We start from the raw sequence: 16,840 nt of genomic DNA, 5'->3' as shown, positions 1-16,840 counted from the left end.
CAACCCTCCTCAGCTCCTCCTCTCTAATCTCTGAATGGCCCCTCAGCTCGGATCCCTAGCCTCCAAATCCCTTGTCTCAAACCAAAACGTCGTCCTTCCTTGGCTCATTCTGATCCCAGCTCCTCCTTTTCGGTTTTTAAACCCGACCCTTGCTCTACAGGTCCAGATCCTGGCAATCTCCCTCTCTCCCTCCTTTCTTTGACATGTCTCTCCTCAGTAGCTTCCCAAGCCAGGGACCCTCTGCTGCTCACCGCGCCTCCGACTCACCTTAGAGCCTCCCGTCCCACTAAAATCCTTGGCCCGATACTGAGTCCGGGAGAACTCCTCCAGCAGCTCCCCGAGCCCCGGCTCCTGAGGCTGCGGGTTGCCCGAAGAAGCCGAGGACCCCGCCGAAGTAGCGGCGGCGGCCCGAGCGCCGGCCATGGCCCAGTCCCGCGTCCCCTTTAGCGCCCAGAGGCCCCCTCACCACCGATCTGGACAGCCCATAGCAGCGGGAGGAACATACTCCGGTCCGGAACCTCCCGAGCCGCCTCAGCCGCCGCCTTGCCTTTCCACTTCCGGCCCCGCCCCACCCTGCCGGATGTTTACTCCGGCTCTGGCCAATCGGAGCCCGAGATTAGCGCCCCGCCTCAAGATTATCGGCCCACCCCCTGACGCGGAGCTTTCCAAGTGGTCTCCAGGGAGCGGACCGCGGCCACTCGCAGAAACCTTGTGCTCCTCCCCACGGGGTTTCCCCCGGGGAAGCCGGACTAAACCATTGGGGCTGGGGGGGGGGGGGGGAAATAGCGTGGTAACTGAGAGGAAGGAACCACCACGGGAAAGACTAGCGGAACAGTGGAATGAACCATTACAAGGAGAGGAGGAGGGAACTGTTGGAGGCAACTAATTAGTGTTGGCAACCCTAGTAAGTAAGAAAACAGCATTTTCTAAGGCACTTTGCTTTCACTGCTCCTCAAAATGTCCCTACGAATACAGTGCTGCAATAGTCAATCCATTTTATTGAAGAAGAAACGCGGGGGTTGGTGGGAATGACTGGCTTGAAATTACATGATGAAAAAGGCCCATATTACTGTTCTTTTTATCTAGTGCAATATTTCCAACACTCACGGAAAAGGAGAGAATAGTATAATGAACCCCCATGTATCCATTAGCTGGTTTCAACAATAATCAGCATATACCACCCTGTTGTTTAATCAGCCTTTCCTCATCTAGTAGAATTATTTCAAAGCGCATCTCATTGTTTAACCTGAGAATACGTCAGTGATTTATCTCTAATAGATTAGTATTGTTAGAAAAATAATTAAGAAAGACAATTTAGGTGTTAAAGAAACTAATACTTCATGAAGCCTCCAGTGTTTGTCCTCAAGGGGCCAAAGAACTGCAAAATGGAGCTGGAGGCAGGAAACTTTTGTAGGATAAAGAATAAGGAAGTGAAAAATAAAAAATGATTAAAGAGCAAGGAAGTAAGTATAGAGCCTACAGTTGGCTTGGCATTTGGGGATTGGCTGACTAGATATAGTATGTTACTGGTCAAGCAGAACATTTACAAAAGTTATCTAAGTTTTGGTATGTTGCCATGGCAGCCTGGGCAGGAGTGGCTCCATCTTTGGCCTAGAAATATATTTCAGCAGTTCCCCCTTTTATCATCCTATTGATCATCTAAGAAGTTTGGAAAAAAAAATCGGTATTCATTTTACTGTACAGCAGAAATGATCACAACATTGTAAATCAACTATAATTCAATAAAACCTTTAAAAAAAGAAAAGAAATCAGTATTCAGTATTAACATGACCCTCAGTCACCACTGCCTCTTCTGGTCTCAGTGTAGTATTCACAAAAAGTGATGTCAGGCTTGTATTCTTGGAGCTGGTTCCATTCTTTCTTTCACTTTTGTCATTGCACTTCAGAGAGAGACCATCTGTTGGCTGGTCAATGGCTGCCCATACACATTTAAAACTTTTGAGAGAACCCAGCTTATTAGGCTGACAATAATAATTACTAGCAACAAAACAACGTCTGTGATTTGGAGAGTACTCCTGAGCCAATGTCCCTTTGTTTCAAACCAGCAAGAAAACTAGAGACATTCCCTTAAGCCAGTCAGTGTGTTCATGTATTTTGTGTAACTATTTACTAAAAGTATTTATCTACGGAACTTGTTCCAGAGAAATTGAGGCAGTGGAAATCAGGGAGAAGTTTTTGATTGGTAGAAAGAACTATAGGATCACCAGCATTAAAGCAAAGCCAACAGTTAATTTATCCTCCTTTGAAATGGGCAGAGATATGTGAACAGTTATCTTCCCAGGCCAGAGCAAGGCAAAAGGTGGAGAAAAGAATCATAAAGACCTTCACAATGTAAGAATTGGGAAAAGGATGGTCAGAGAAGGAAGGAGGAATGGAAGGAAATGTTCTTAACCTGATTTCTTGGGAGGAGGCGGTTGCACCTCAGTGTCCGCTACTTCTCTTTCTAGTCAATTAGATTTTGAGGTCCTTGTGTTTACGTAGAACCAGACAGGTGGAGCCTTTTTCAAAATGTGTACCCAAGTTTTGACACCTTGTAATTTGGCAGTGGTGTTAGTGGTCAAGAGTATTTAATAGGCTCCTTTCTGGGAATCTCATTTTTGCAAAAGAATCAAATAAGACAATAATTGTCACTAAATGACAAAAGATTTTAAAATGCTCACGGTTGGAGATCTGATGAGAATTCATTATGATCAAATTGACAAGGAAATTTGGTTATTTCTGTGACACCCAACATTTTAAAGATGTTAACTGGAATCATGACTGATGACATTACAATAAAACATATCAGATTTTTAGAACTTTTATATAGTTTCTGAAACACTTATGTTTGTAATAATATATCCATGGAAATGTAACCTAAAGTTAATCATCACTTTTTTTTTTTAGGGCCACATCTGTGGCAAGTGGGAGTTCCTAGGCTAGGGGTTGAATCAGAGATGCAACTGCCGGCCTACACTACAGCCATAGCAACACCGGATCCTTAACCTACCAAGGAAGGCTAGCAATCAAACCTGAATCTTCATGGATACTAGTCGGGTTCTTAACCCAGAGCCACAATGGGAACTCCCAGACATCACTTTTTATTTGACACTGTTTCCTATGTAATTGAACATATCAAATAAGTCTAACTAGTGTAACATTTTTCTTTTTTTCCTATTCTTTTCTATTATAGTTTACTCCAGGATATTGACTGTAGTTCCCTGTGTTCTATAGGAGGAACTTGTTGTTTATCCAACTTTATCTTTTTATAGGGAGAGAGAGCAAATATTCCAAGGGCCCTTTGGGAAGTCCCAAAGTTGGTTCTAGGTCAAAAAACTTCATATAGGAAGTTCCCTGGTGACACAGCGGGTTAAGGATCAAGTGTTGTCATTGCCGTGGCTTGGGCTCCATCCCTGGCCTGGGAAAAGAAACCAACAGTAACCAAGGGAACAGAACTATGGACATCAGCAGGTGGTGGTTCTGTGAACTGATCAAAAGAAGGCCTTAGGTGCACATGAACAAAAGCAGCAGTTTCCAAGTTTGGGTGGAACCAGCAGAAACCAGCAAATCAAGGTTGTAGGATAACCAAGGGCTAGGAACTGGTACTCTGTTAGTGCCTCCCGTCAGTCTAGACTGATCTATTACCCTGAAAACCAACTAGATTAGGAGCTCAAATCAAAGAGGGGAGAGCTGGGATCCGAGAGGAACTGACCTACAGACCTTGAAACAGAGAGAAAGACTGTGAACTCACAGGGTTCATTGGGTATTAATGCCTCTCTCAGATTCCATAACTGCCACTAAAACTGTTAAAAAATGAAATTCTGCTAAGTGCATTTTAAAGATCTTACTGGTTTTATTCAACCATCCATGAATTAGGCAGCATCCAGTCTAAATATAGAAAGGAGCTGCTCTGAGGAGGTGTACAAAAAGAAGGACTTTCATAGGCTGGGGGGAACAGGACAAGGAAGTTATACTAGCAGAAAATAGATTGGTTATGGCAAAGTCACCTTTCTCTAGGGGGTGGCAGATGTCTATCAGGGAGATTACTTAACTGGTGCCAATCAGGTGATTCCTGATTGACTGGTTTAAGATTACTATTTCTGGAAGAGTTGAAATTGTAATTACGTTAAATCTTAGTTTGGTGCCAGGGATCTTAGCATAAGTGACTCCGTTTTGGGCTCATTGTCTTGTTTTTAACAGTTCAAAATAATAATACTAAGATTATACTAATAATATGATTAGTGAATTCAATTTTGTTTGCTTCATAATTCTTTTTCTCCTGAAGATATATCCTACTAAAGATTTCCTTTTTTTGGCTATACCCATGGCATGCAGAAGTTCCTGGGCCAGGGATCGAACCTGTGTCAAAGCAGTAACCAGAGTCACAGCAGTGACAACACCAGATCCTTAACCTGCTAGGCCACCAGGGAATTCCCCGCTAAGGAGTCCTCATTAAATATCCAATTTCTGAAGTTCCCACTGTGGCTCATCGGGCTAAGAACCAGACATACTGTCCATGAGCACGCAGGTTTGATCCCTGGCCTCACTCAGTGAGTTAAGGATCTGGCATTGCCACTGAGTCTGTTTGCTCACTGGTAAACAGGTATACCTCCTCTGCCTCAGAGAGGTGGTAGGATGAGATGTGACAGTGTATGTGAAGCCTTTATCAGGGTGTCTGAAACATAACATTATCCAGTATTTGGTGGCTGCCAAAGCTACGGACAAAGTACTCATAATGCATAGCTTATGCTTGTATCACTGTGGATAACTGATAATGTTTTCATGTGGTAACTCATTTACTTTTTGGTTTAACTGACTTCATTTTGCTTTTGAGAAAATCAAGGCACAGAGAGGTAAAGTAAGGACCCACAGCTAAAGTGGCAGAACTCTGCATCCAGGCAGGCTGTCCTGAGCCCACATTTTTTCCATTGGCACCCACTTTGCAGCCTCAGGGCTAACTGAGGGGGGAACCTGGGCTGATTTCCTCAGCAAACATTCTCTAGGAATCTGGGACATGCCTTGTGTTGAGCAAGGATACGGGCAACACTAAGACCCTCTCCTTCCTCTCAATGAGATTACTGTGGGAAGAACCTTGTGCCCTGTAGTTTTTGTTTGTTTGTTTACAGCCCCACTGGTGGCATATGGAAGTTCCCTGGGCCAGGGGTGAAATTGGAGCTGCAGCTTTGGCCTACACCATGGCCACACCAGTATTGATCCCAGCCACATATGTGACCTATGCCCTACCTTATGGCAACACCGGACTCTTTACCCACTGAGGCCAGGGATCAAACCTGCATCCTCAGAGAAACAAAGTCAGGTCCTTTCCCCCCCCTGAGCCACAATGGGCACTCCCCATAGATCGTTAGTGCATGATGGACATGTGAAAACCAACTTTCTGTGAAATGTAGATGCTTGTATCAAACTGATTAGAGAGGTTATTTAAATTATAGATTCTGGGACAACTAATCAGAGCCCTGGGGGTCAGGCCCGAGAATCTGCACTTTTAGCAGTCTCCCAGCAGGATACTGATGCTGATGTTGGAGATCCAGTGCCCATTAACAACTCCCCCTGAGACTGCCTGATTCGTCCAGCATTCGGTGGGCTAAACATAGTGCTCTTGTAGTAAAAAGAGCAAGCCAGGATTACTGGGATTTCTAGGCACAGGACTATGTCAAACATACCCAGAATCATATGAATTTCAGTTATTTTAGCTCAAGTGGAAATGTGCTTTCTTCTGACAGGTGGTCATAATTCAGTTCACTTTTTATAGACCATTGTCTCTGTTGATGACTTTTCACCCAACCCAAACTCATTCTGAGTACCCAACTCACAACTCATTTTTCCAATTATTTTTCTCATCATGAAAACCCTTGTAAAGTTGGGTAGGCCACAGACTGCCCTGAGCAAGATATTTAGGCCAGTGGTGGGGAAGTTTTACAGCAGCAACTTTTTTTATTTTTTTATTTTTTAGGACTGCACCCTCAGCACATGGAGGTTCCCAGGCTAGGGGTCAAATTGGAGCTGTACCTGCTGGCCTATACCACAGCCACAACAATGCCAGATCTAAGCGGTGTCTGCAGCCTGCACCACCACTCATGGCAACGCCAGATCCTTAACCCACTGAGCAAGGCCAGGGATCGATCCTGAGTCCTCATGGATACTACTAGTCAGATTTGTTTCCGCCAAGCCATGAAGGGGCTCCTACAGCAGCAACTGTTATTGGAAAACGATGTTCATTATAGTGATCAACGCAAGAGCCAAGGTGATCTATTTGCCGGGCAGGGAAGATACTCACTGAATGCTCCCTGCAGGGGTGAAACCACGACTCTTTTGTGCTAGAAAGGGAGTGGGGGTCATCACAGTTGTGCTAAGGATTGACCTTACACCCTGGATCCAGCATACCCTTCAGCAGTGCCTTAAAACAATTCACTCTTCCCTGACTGGGAAGGAGTCTTCATTGAGGTCTGGTTGGGGTCCAAGCTAGAGCTCATGGTCCTCTATCAGCTTTGGCTTTGGTTAGACCAGTAATTCTCAAAACTGGATGTGCATGGATCACCTGGGAAACTTGCTAAATGCAGATTTGATTCAGAAGGTCTGGGGTGGAGCCTGAGCCTCTGCATTTCTTTTCTCTTTCTTGCTTGCTTATTTGCTTTTTAGGGCCACACCCACGACATATGGAAGTTCCCAGGCTAGGGGTCAGATTGGAGCTCTAGCTGCTGGCCTACAGCACAGCCAGAGCAACTCCAGATCCCAGCTGCATCTGTGACCTACACTGCAGTTCACGGCAGCGCCAGATCCCTGACCCACTGAGTGACACCAGGGATCAAACCCACATCCTCATGGATGCTAGTTGGATTGGTTTCCTCTGCGCCACAACGGGAACTCCCTGGATTTCTTATAAATTCCCAGGTGAAGCCATTACTCCTGGTTCCAGAATGACATTTTGAGTGGCAGGGGTGTTGGAACCAGCTGTTGTGAAACGCTGTATCTAGTTTTGATGCCTTCTCAGCAAGTCCTTCCTCAAGTGGAAAGCCCTTGCTTTGTAATAGGAAGAGCAAGATCTACATGCCCGAAGAATTCGAAAAATATAATTTCTCAGAAAAGCTCCCATGTTATTGCATAAATGAAATTAAATGTCTTTTGGAGTTCCCATCATGGCTCAGTGGTTAACAAATCTGACTAGGAACCATGAAGTTGCGGGTTTGGTCCCTGGCCTCACTCAGTGGGTTGAGGATCTGGCATTGCTGTGAACTGTGGCTTAGGTTGCAGACGCAGCTCGGATCCCGCATTGCTGTGGCTCTGGTGTAGGCTGGTGGCTACAGTGCTGATTCGACCCCTAGCCTGGGAACCTTCATATGCCATGGGTGTGGCCCTGGAAAAAGACAAAAAAAAGACCAAAAAAAATGTCTTTCAATTCAGGACCCTCTTACCCCCAAGTTCTCCTTTACCTAGAGTTGTGTCAGAGATCCAGAGGGCTTATGCCAGGGTGGCGAAACATGGTGGAGGTGGGGAGATAGCCACCCATGGTGGCATCCATCGAGCCATTCTCATTCATTTTTGTCTTCAGTTTTTGGTCCACGTTGCCCTGTTGGGTTTCCTTCTCATGACCTCTGAGTCTTCCTGGATTGGCTGAATCTGTGAGCCACACCTCAAAGGTGACTACTCCTTGCCCTCCACACAAGTGGGGTGTCCAAAAAGAATGACTAGCTAAGTGGGGTGTCCAAAAAGAATGACTAGCTAAGTGGGGTGTCCAAAGAGAACCACTCAGAGAGACTGTGTTGGTGGCAAGAAGGGGCGATGACTGTCTCATTCATTATTGGACATCTCACGTAGCAGACTTGCTGGTTTGCTCTCCAGGCTGTTTGAACAGAGGAAAAGGGGAAACAAGGGGAGATTGTAGGAGCAATGGGCAGCCTGCATTGCTATATGCTGTTGTGCATTGTAAGGAAAGATGGGCATCCTGTGGGTCATGTGGACAGTGAAGCTGGCTGTGGCTTAAGCCATCTTCAGCGTCCTGTACTTCAAAGAGTTCTCTGCCGGGTAAGCAGACTCTAGCATCAGGAGGCCATGAGTGTGGTGGGCAGAGGAAAGGGGAGTGTCAGAAGTGGCCTTCTGGATGTCACTCCAACGTCTGGGAGCTGCATTTGTGTGTGTGTGTGTGTGTGTGTGTGTGTGTGTGTGTGTGTGTGTGTGTGTTAGAGTCTTTACAGGACTTCCAAAAGAAATACATGTGGCCCCCAAATGACCTAGCGTTTGGTTCATGCAGAGGACTTCAGCATCCATGAAGGGATTTCTTCTGTCCTTTTGTGTGCTGTCCTTAATCCCTGCTTCCACCTCAACCCTGGGCGAGTTCAGAGCAGAGGAACATGAGGAGAGGAAGAATATCTGGCTGGGGTGGTAGGGAGGGGTAGACATGGCACCCTAAGATGGAAAGAACATTGAGGATTTAAACTGTTCTAGAGTGGACTAGACTCTTCTTTTGGCTTCTCCATGGCATATGGAGTTCCCAGGCCAATCTGAGCCTCAGTTGCAACCTATGCCACACCTGTGGCAATGCTGGCTCTTCAACCCACTGAACCAGGCTGAGGATCCAACCTGTGTCCTTGGTGCTGCAGAGATGCTGCTGATCCCAGTGCACCACAGCAGGAACTCCTGGACTGGACTCTTTTAAGCATCTGTTTTCCCCAGCCTTTAATGTGGTAATTTTTCAAACATATAGGGAAATTGAAATAATGTACAAAAACATTAGAGTACTGTCCACCTAAACGCAGTAATTGTTAGTATTTGGTTACATTAACTTTACCTCTACTTCTATCTCTACTTTTTTTTTTTTTTTTTTTTTTGGTCTTTTTGCTATTTCTTGGTCTTGGGCCGCTCCCGCGGCATATGGAGATTCCCAGGCTAGGGGTCGAATAGGAGCTGTAGCCACCAGCCTACACCAGAGCCACAGCAACGCGGGATCCGAGCCGCGTCTGCAACCTACACCACAGCTCACGGCAATGCCGGATTGTTAACCCACTGAGCAAGGGCAGGGACCGAACCCGCAACCTCATGGTTCCTAGTCAGATTTGTTAACCACTGCGCCACGACGGGAACTCCTACTTTTATTTTTTGAACCAACTGAAAGTAAGTAGAAGGCAAGACACTCCGCCCTCAAGAGCTTCTGTACCCATCTCCTAAGAATAAACACATTCTCCTGCATAACCACAGTATCATTATCGCACCTAAGAAAATAAACAGTGATGCCTTGTTGTCCTCAAAGATCATGACTTGTACATGGAAATAACTGAAGTAGAGCAACAAACCTCCAGATCTGCCCTGAGAGCATGAGGAGACGGGAAGGAGAGATTCGGTGGGAATGTTCAAGATGGTGATTAATCACAAAATAAAACTGTATAATATATTCAGAAATTTTCATGAAAAGCAGAAACACCCCTCTATGCAAGAGCCACAGCAACGCAGGATCCGAGCCACATCTGTGACCTACACTGCAGCTCACAGCAACGCAGGATCCTTAACCCACTGAATGAGGCCAGGGATCAAACCGGCATCTTCATGGATACTTGTTGGGTTCATTACTGCTGAGTCACAAGGGGATCTCCTCAATGATTTTTAATCAATCAACTAATTACCCATGTCTGAACAGAGTGCTACCACATGTCAGGTTCCTTGCAGGGCCTGGGTGTCAGCGGTGAGCCAGGTCGGGGAGCTTTGCTGTTCACGCCATCTTGTAGGGAAGGCAGAGGGTAAACAGATATTCAGTGGGTTGAGTGCAGAAAAAGAGCAGTTTAGAAGCTCGGGGAAAAGTTTGCTCTTCTGGAATCTCATCCGCAGAAAATCTGAACCAGAATGTTGAGTTCCCAGTGGACATTGCTCTCAGGACAGTTGCCTGAATCAGAGAGAGAATTAACTCTTCAGCCAGACTAATTTACGGCCTCAATTTAATATTGCTAAATGGCATCCCCAGAGAGATTCTAGGTAGAATTTCACTATTGCTAATCAAGGGCCTGTCTGGTGGATTATTTTAAAGAAGCCCCACTCTGATGACTTCTGACTTTAAGATGGATGTTTTGGGCTCAGTTGAAGTCCAGGAAATGACAATGCTGACCCTCAAGTCTCTCCTTACAATTAACTGAGACAGGGAATCAAGAGGAAGAATGGCCCAAAGAAAAGTGCATGAACATTGGAGCTTTGGAGACCTGGCTATGCTGGGGTTCCAGGCAATGTAACCTTGAGCAAGGCCCTTCTGTTTTGTAAGTTGTAGTTTCCTCATCTGTAAAATGGGGACCCTGGCATCTTTTCACTGGGTCATCAAAAGGATTAAAGATAATACATATTGTAAAGACCCAAAACATCGCTTGTCAAGAACAAACATTGCTTTCTTCCTTCCTGCACAAAGTGACATTCCAATCAATTGGGCTTTCTAAACAGGTTGGGTATCTTTCCAGAGGGGATGGCCAGGAATTAGTTTAAAATGGATGTTATTCTTTTTTTTTTTTTAAGTAAACCAAATTTTATCCTAGGGATTCATTTAGTTGTATATCTCTTTGGTCTTTTTTTTTTTTTTTTTCAAACTAGGATGATATTTGACACTTCAGGAAAAAAAAATTGCTGGCTGTTTACAGTAATAAGAATTATCCTTCATGGGAATGTAGAAAAGACATTTAGAAAAGAGAAGAAATGTGAAATCATCAAGCCCTGGGAACACATCATAACACATTTATTGGAAATGTCCATCTTGTCCATAATTAGACTATAGCTGTTAAGTTTATACTGCAACTGACAACAATAACTATATCGACTCCTCAATCTTTGCTTAAAATAAATTATCACATTTTTTGTAAGGTATCAGCTATAAGGAAGTTTAAGGAAGTTTATAGATGTTTTCATTTTTTGAAAAAATAGTTGATGATCTGGAAATTTCAACGCACTTGAGATAAAGATTGACTGACTCCACTCACAGGTCAAGGTATTTGGTCTGGAGCAGTCGTGGTCTTCAAGGGCTCACCTGTGTAAAATGGCTGGGATTTGGGGGACAGAGTTTTTAAAAGTAAATTAGCCCTATTTTATTCTAATTATAAAATACTGAATTTATGCCAATATGGTAGACTGCGTTGGTGACAAAATATCTTTTCTCCTGGCCCACACTCCTAAAAATGTTTGGAAATGCTGCCTACTGAAAAGCCATTACCAGGGGTTCCCGTTGTAGCTTAGCAGATTAGGAAACCAACCAGTATCCATGAGGATTCTGGTTGGATCCCTGGCCTTGCTCAGTGGGTTAAGGATCCAGCATTGCCGTGAGCTGTGGTGTAGGTCACAGATGAGGCTCAGATATGGCATTGCTGTGGCTGTGGTACAAGCTGGCAGCTGAAGCTCCGATTTGACCCCCAGCTCCAGGAACTGCCTTATGTTGCAGGTGCGGCCCTAAGAAGAAAATTAAAATAAAAACCATTTCCAACTGCAACTTGCCTTTCTTTCACCATTGGAAGAGCCTTGCCTCCCACTCTATAGAGACTGGAGGATGCACAAATGCACTTTTCTAGCCTCTCTCACGGAGATAGGCAGGTTACTGGGTCCTGGCCAATGGGATCTGAGGGAAGGTCTGCAAAGGGACTTCAGGGAAGACTCCTCAAGAGATGCGTGGGAGGAAGTGCCCCTTCTTCTGCCATCACAGCCATCCCGTGATCATAATGAAGACTATTACAGATGGATTGCAGAGAGGAAAGATGGGAACTTCTCTGGTCCTTGTCATTATTGAATTACAAAGTTAACCTGAGAAACTTTAATCTTTGCTACTTTTTACCATTGAGGATTATGTTTGTTGTGCATTTGTCATATATGGTCTTCATTATGTTGAGGTATTTCCTTCTTCCTTATCTATTTACTTATTTATGCTATTTAGGGCTGCACCCAGGGCATATGGAAGTTCCCAGGTGAGATGTTGAATCAGAGCTGCAGCAGTGGCCTACATCACAGCCACAGCAACACTGCATCTGAACTGCATCTGAGACCTGTACCACAGCTCGCAGCACCATTGGATCCTTAACCCTCTGAGCCACCAGCAACTCTGAGGTATGTTCCTTCCATACCAAATTTGTTGAGAGATTTTATTGTGAAACGATGTTGAATTATGTTGACTTTTGTTAAATTATTTTTGCAATGATCTATTAAGATGATCATATGGCTTTTGTATTTCATTCCATTAATATGATATATAGTACATTTATTGATTGGCATATGTTGGGCTATCCTTGCATCCCAGAGATAAATACAACTTGGTCATGATGTATGCTTTTTTTTTTTTTTTTTGAGGGCCGCACCTGTGGCATAGGGAGGTTCTCAGGCTAGGGGTCAAATCGGAGCAGTTACCAGCCTACACCACAGCCACAGCAACGCAGGATCCAAGCTGCATATTTGACTTCCACCACAGGTATGGCAATGCTGGATCCTTAACCCACTGAGTGAGGTCAAGGATTGAACTAAGTCCTCATGGATACTAGTTGGGTTCATTAACCACTGAGCCACTACAGGAATTCCCAAGGTATGCTCCTTTTAATGTGCTGTTGAATTCAGTTTGCTAGTATTTGAGAATTTTTACATCTGTATTCATTAGGCATATTGACCTGTAATTTTCTTTTCTTGTAATATCCTTATCTGGCTTTGGTATCAGGGTAACACTGTCCTCATAAGATGTGGTTGGGGAGTTCCCGTCGTGGCTCTGTGGTTAATGAATCTGACTAGGAACCATGAGGTTGCAGGCTCGATCCCTGGCCTCGCTCAGTGGGTTAAGGATCCAGTGTTGCCATGAGCTGTGGTGTAGGTCGCAGACGCGGCTCAGATCCTGTGTTGCAGTGGCTGTGGTGTAGGCCGGCAGCTACAGCTCTGATTAGATCCCTAGCCTGGGAACCTCCATATGCTGCAGGTGCAGCCCTAGAAAAAACAAAGACAAAATAAATAAAATAAAATAAAATATAAAATAAAATGTGGTTGGGGGTGTTCCCTCCCCTTCCATTCTTTGAAACATTTTGAGAAAAATGGGCATTAATTCTTCTTTAAATGTTTGGTAGATTTTACCCATGAAGACATCTGGCCTGAGATTTTCTTTGTTGGGACATTTTAATTTACATATTCAGTTTCCTAACTCATTATTGGTCTGTTCAGATTTTTTGTTTCTTTGTCATTCAGTCTTGGCAGGTTATATGTTTCTAGGAATCTGTACATTATTTCTAGATGTCCAATTTGTTGGCATATAATTGTTCATAGTAGTCTCTTATGGTCCTTTATATTTCTGTAGTATTAATTGTAATATTTTCTCTTTTTTAAAAATTTCTTTTTTTTTTCTTTAAGGGCTGCACCAGTGGATAATGGAAGTTCCCAGGCTAGGGGCTGAATCAGAGCTACAGCTGCCAGCCTACACCATAGCCACAGCAACGCAGGGTCTGAGCCACATCTGTGACCTGTGCTGCAGCTTGCTGCAATGCTGGATCCTTAACCCACTGAGCAAAGCCAGGAATCAAACCTGCGTCCTCATGGATACTAGTCTGGTTCTTAACCCACTGAGCCACAATAGGAACTCCTCACTTATAATTTTATTTGAATCTTTCTTTTCCTCTTGGTAAGTCTAGGTAAGGTTGAATTCTGTTTACCTTTTCAAAAAACCAACTCTTAGTTTCATTGACTTTTTTCTATTGTTTTTCTATCCTCTATATCATTTATTTCTAGTTTTATCTCTCTCTCTCTCTCTCTCTCTTTTTTTTTTTTTTTTTGCTTTTTAGGGCCACACTGCAGCATATGGAGGTTCCCAGGCTAGGGGTCGAATTGGAGCTACAGCTGCCAGCCTATGCCGCAGCCACAGCCATACGAGATCCAAGCCACGTCTTCGACCTACACCACAGGTCATGGCAGCGCCAGATCCTTAACCCATTGAGCACAGCCAGGGATCAAACCAACAACCTCATGGTTTCTAGTCGGATTCATTTCAGCTGTACCATGATGGGAACTCCCTCTACTTTTATCTTCCTCATCTCTTTCCTTCTGCTAATTTTGTGCTAGTTTGTTGTTTTTCTAATTCTTTGAGGTGTAAAGTTAGGTTGTTTAGTGATGTTTCTTTATGTTAATTGTAGGCATTTATCACTATATCTTCCTCTTAGGACTGCCTTTGCTGCATCTTATAAGTTTTGGTATGTTGTGCTTCCATTTTCATTTGTTTCAAGATTTTTTGAAAAACTTCTCTTATGATTTCATCTCTGACTCAATCACTGTTGAAATCCCAACAAATCTATAAATGAAACTATTAGAATTAGTAAGTCCAAATAAATCACTTATGTCTATGTGCTCTAAAAAAAGAATTAATAAGCAATTTAGCAAGGTGCCTATATACATGGTCAACATACAAAAGTCATGGATTTCCTGTTGTGGCTCAATAGGTTAAGGACCCAGTGTTGTCTCTGTGAGGATACAGGTTTGATCCCTGGCTTTGCTCAGTGGGTTAAGGATCCAGCGTTGCCATAAGATTTGGCTCAGATCCATTGTTGCCATGGCTGTGGCACAGGCCTCAGTTGCAGCTCCAATTCAACCCCTAGCCCAGGAATTTCCATATGCTACAGGTGCGGATGTAAAAAAAAAAAATTATTCGTATTTCTGTATAGTAGCAATGAGCAATCAGAAATTGAAATGTAGGAGTTCCCGTCGTGGCGCAGTGGTTAACGAATCCGACTAGGAACCATGAGGTTGCGGGTTCGGTCCCTGCCCTTGCTCAGTGGGTTAACGATCCGGCGTTGCCGTGAGCTGTGGTGTAGGTTGCAGACGCGGCTCGGATCCCGCGTTGCTGTGGCTCTGACGTAGGCCGGTGGGTACAGCTCCGATTCAACCTCTAGCCTGGGAACCTCCATATGCCGCGGGAGCGGCCCAAGAAATAGCAACAACAACAACAACAAAAAAAAGACAAAAAAAGAAATTGAAATGTAACAAACAATGTAATTTACAAGATCATAAAAAAACATCGAGTGAAAAAAAAACATCAAGTAGGTATAAATCTAACAAAAGTTGTATAAAATTTGTATGCTGAAAACTACAAAACACTAGTGAAAGAAATCAAAGAAAACAGAAAAATGGCAAGATGTACTTTGTTCATGGATTAGGAGACTCAATATTGTTAAGATGGTTTTTTTTTTTTTTTGTCTTTTGTCTTTTTGTTGTTGTTGTTGCTATTTCTTGGGCTGCTCCCGTGGCATATGGAGGTTCCCAGGCTAGGGGTTGAATCGGAGCTGTAGCCACCGGCCTACTCCAGAGCCACAGCAACTCGGGATCCGAGCTGCGTCTGCAACCTACACCACAGCTCACGGCAACGCCGGATCGTTAACCCACTGAGCAAGGGCAGGGACCGAACCCGCAACCTCATGGTTCCTAGTCGGATTCGTTAACCACTGCGCCACGACGGGAACTCCTGTTAAGATGTTAATTATCCCTAAATAGATCTATAAATTCAGTCCAATCCATTTCATAATTTTAGCATGAATTTTGGGAGGCATCAAAAGTCTAATGCTAAGAATTACACTGAAAAGTAAAGGAACTAGAATACTCAAAATAATTTTGGAAAAAAAAGGACAAAGTTGAAGAACTCATATCATCTAATGCCAAACCTTATGATGAAGCTATATTATCCAGGGTAAACTGGTATCATTGAAGGAATAGATACAGATCAATGGAACAAAACAGAGTTCAGAAAGATCCAAACATACATGGTCAATTTATTTTTAAAGTATCTTTATTAAGATATAATTCACAGAGTTGTGCAAACCACCAAAATCTAAGTTTAGAACATTTTCATCATCTAAAAAGAAACTCCATACCCATTAGCAGTCATTCCTCACTCCTCCAGACTTAGGCAACCACTAATCTACTTCTACTTTCTGTCTCCATGGATTTGCTTATTCTGGACATTTCATGTAAAGGGAATCATACAATATGTGGTCTTTTGTGACTGCCTTTTTTCACTTAGCATAGTGTATTATTACTTCGTTCATTTTTTGGGGGGGGCCTCACCGGCAGCAAATGGAGGTTCCCAGGCTAGGGGTCTAGTTGGAGCTGTAGCCTCTGGCCTATACCACAACCATAGAATGCCAGATCTGAGCCACATCTGCAACCTACACCACAGCTCACGGTAACGCTGGAGCCTTAACCCACTGATCAAGGCCAGGGATTGAACCAGTGTCCTCATAGATGCTAGTCAGAATCATTTCCTCTGAGCCATGATGGGAACTCCTATTTTATTCCTTTTTATGGCTGAATAACATTCTGTTGTATGGCTACACCACATTTTATGGACCTAGTCATCAGTTGATGGATATTTGGGTTGTTCCACTTTTTAGCTATTGTGCTAAAAATATGAATAGTGCCACTATGAACATCTAGTTCTCTTAGGAACACTTCGAGCTTGGAACATATGGAGAGTACTCACTTGCCCCCAAATTAAGTTGAACTGTGTATATTTAGGGTACGTAAATCTCCAGATGGTCAGGCTAGAACCACTGTGTGAATCTGTTTCTAGGGCATCTGCTAGTCTTTGAGAGTTTCCCAGGAGCAATCACTTCTGCATCTTTTAGCCTTCCTGTGTCCAGATCTGAGGGTGTAACCTAGTCAGTGTTCTATGTGAGGAGTGGAATTGCTGGGTCAATACTAGGTTTAACATTTTGAAAAACTTCTAAGTTGCTTTCCATTTTGTATACCTACCATCCATGTATGATAGTTCCAATTTTTCCATCTTCATCAACACTTACTATTATCTGTCTCTTTAATTTTAGTCACCCTAGTTGTTGTAGAGGTATCTCAATGTGATTCA

At 43.7% G+C, this 16,840-nt stretch overlaps 1 protein-coding gene across 12 annotated transcripts in view; it reads right to left on the bottom strand.

Moving 5' to 3' along the window:
* The window catches only part of MTMR14 (myotubularin related protein 14), a 45,588-nt gene extending 45,027 nt beyond the window's left edge, over nucleotides 1-561 (bottom strand). For 9 of the 12 annotated variants that reach the window (XR_007134905.1, XR_007134906.1, XM_047779995.1 and 6 more), the window contains exon 1: nucleotides 268-561. Coding sequence is in view for 7 of the 12 variants with exons in the window: in XM_047779995.1 (XP_047635951.1) it covers nucleotides 268-423 (156 nt within the window). In the remaining 5 variants the exon portion in view is untranslated. The remainder of the gene's footprint in view (nucleotides 1-267) is intronic. The other 3 variants (XM_047780069.1, XM_047780077.1, XM_047780087.1) reach the window with 1 other exon arrangement.
* Nucleotides 562-16,840: the final 16,279 nt, after the last annotated feature.

The sequence above is a fragment of the Phacochoerus africanus genome, chromosome 1, assembly GCF_016906955.1.
Source record: "Phacochoerus africanus isolate WHEZ1 chromosome 1, ROS_Pafr_v1, whole genome shotgun sequence".
Taxonomy (NCBI): domain Eukaryota; kingdom Metazoa; phylum Chordata; class Mammalia; order Artiodactyla; family Suidae; genus Phacochoerus; species Phacochoerus africanus.
Note: the sequence above shows the minus strand (reverse complement) of the source record. Positions and strands in the feature narration are given on the sequence as shown.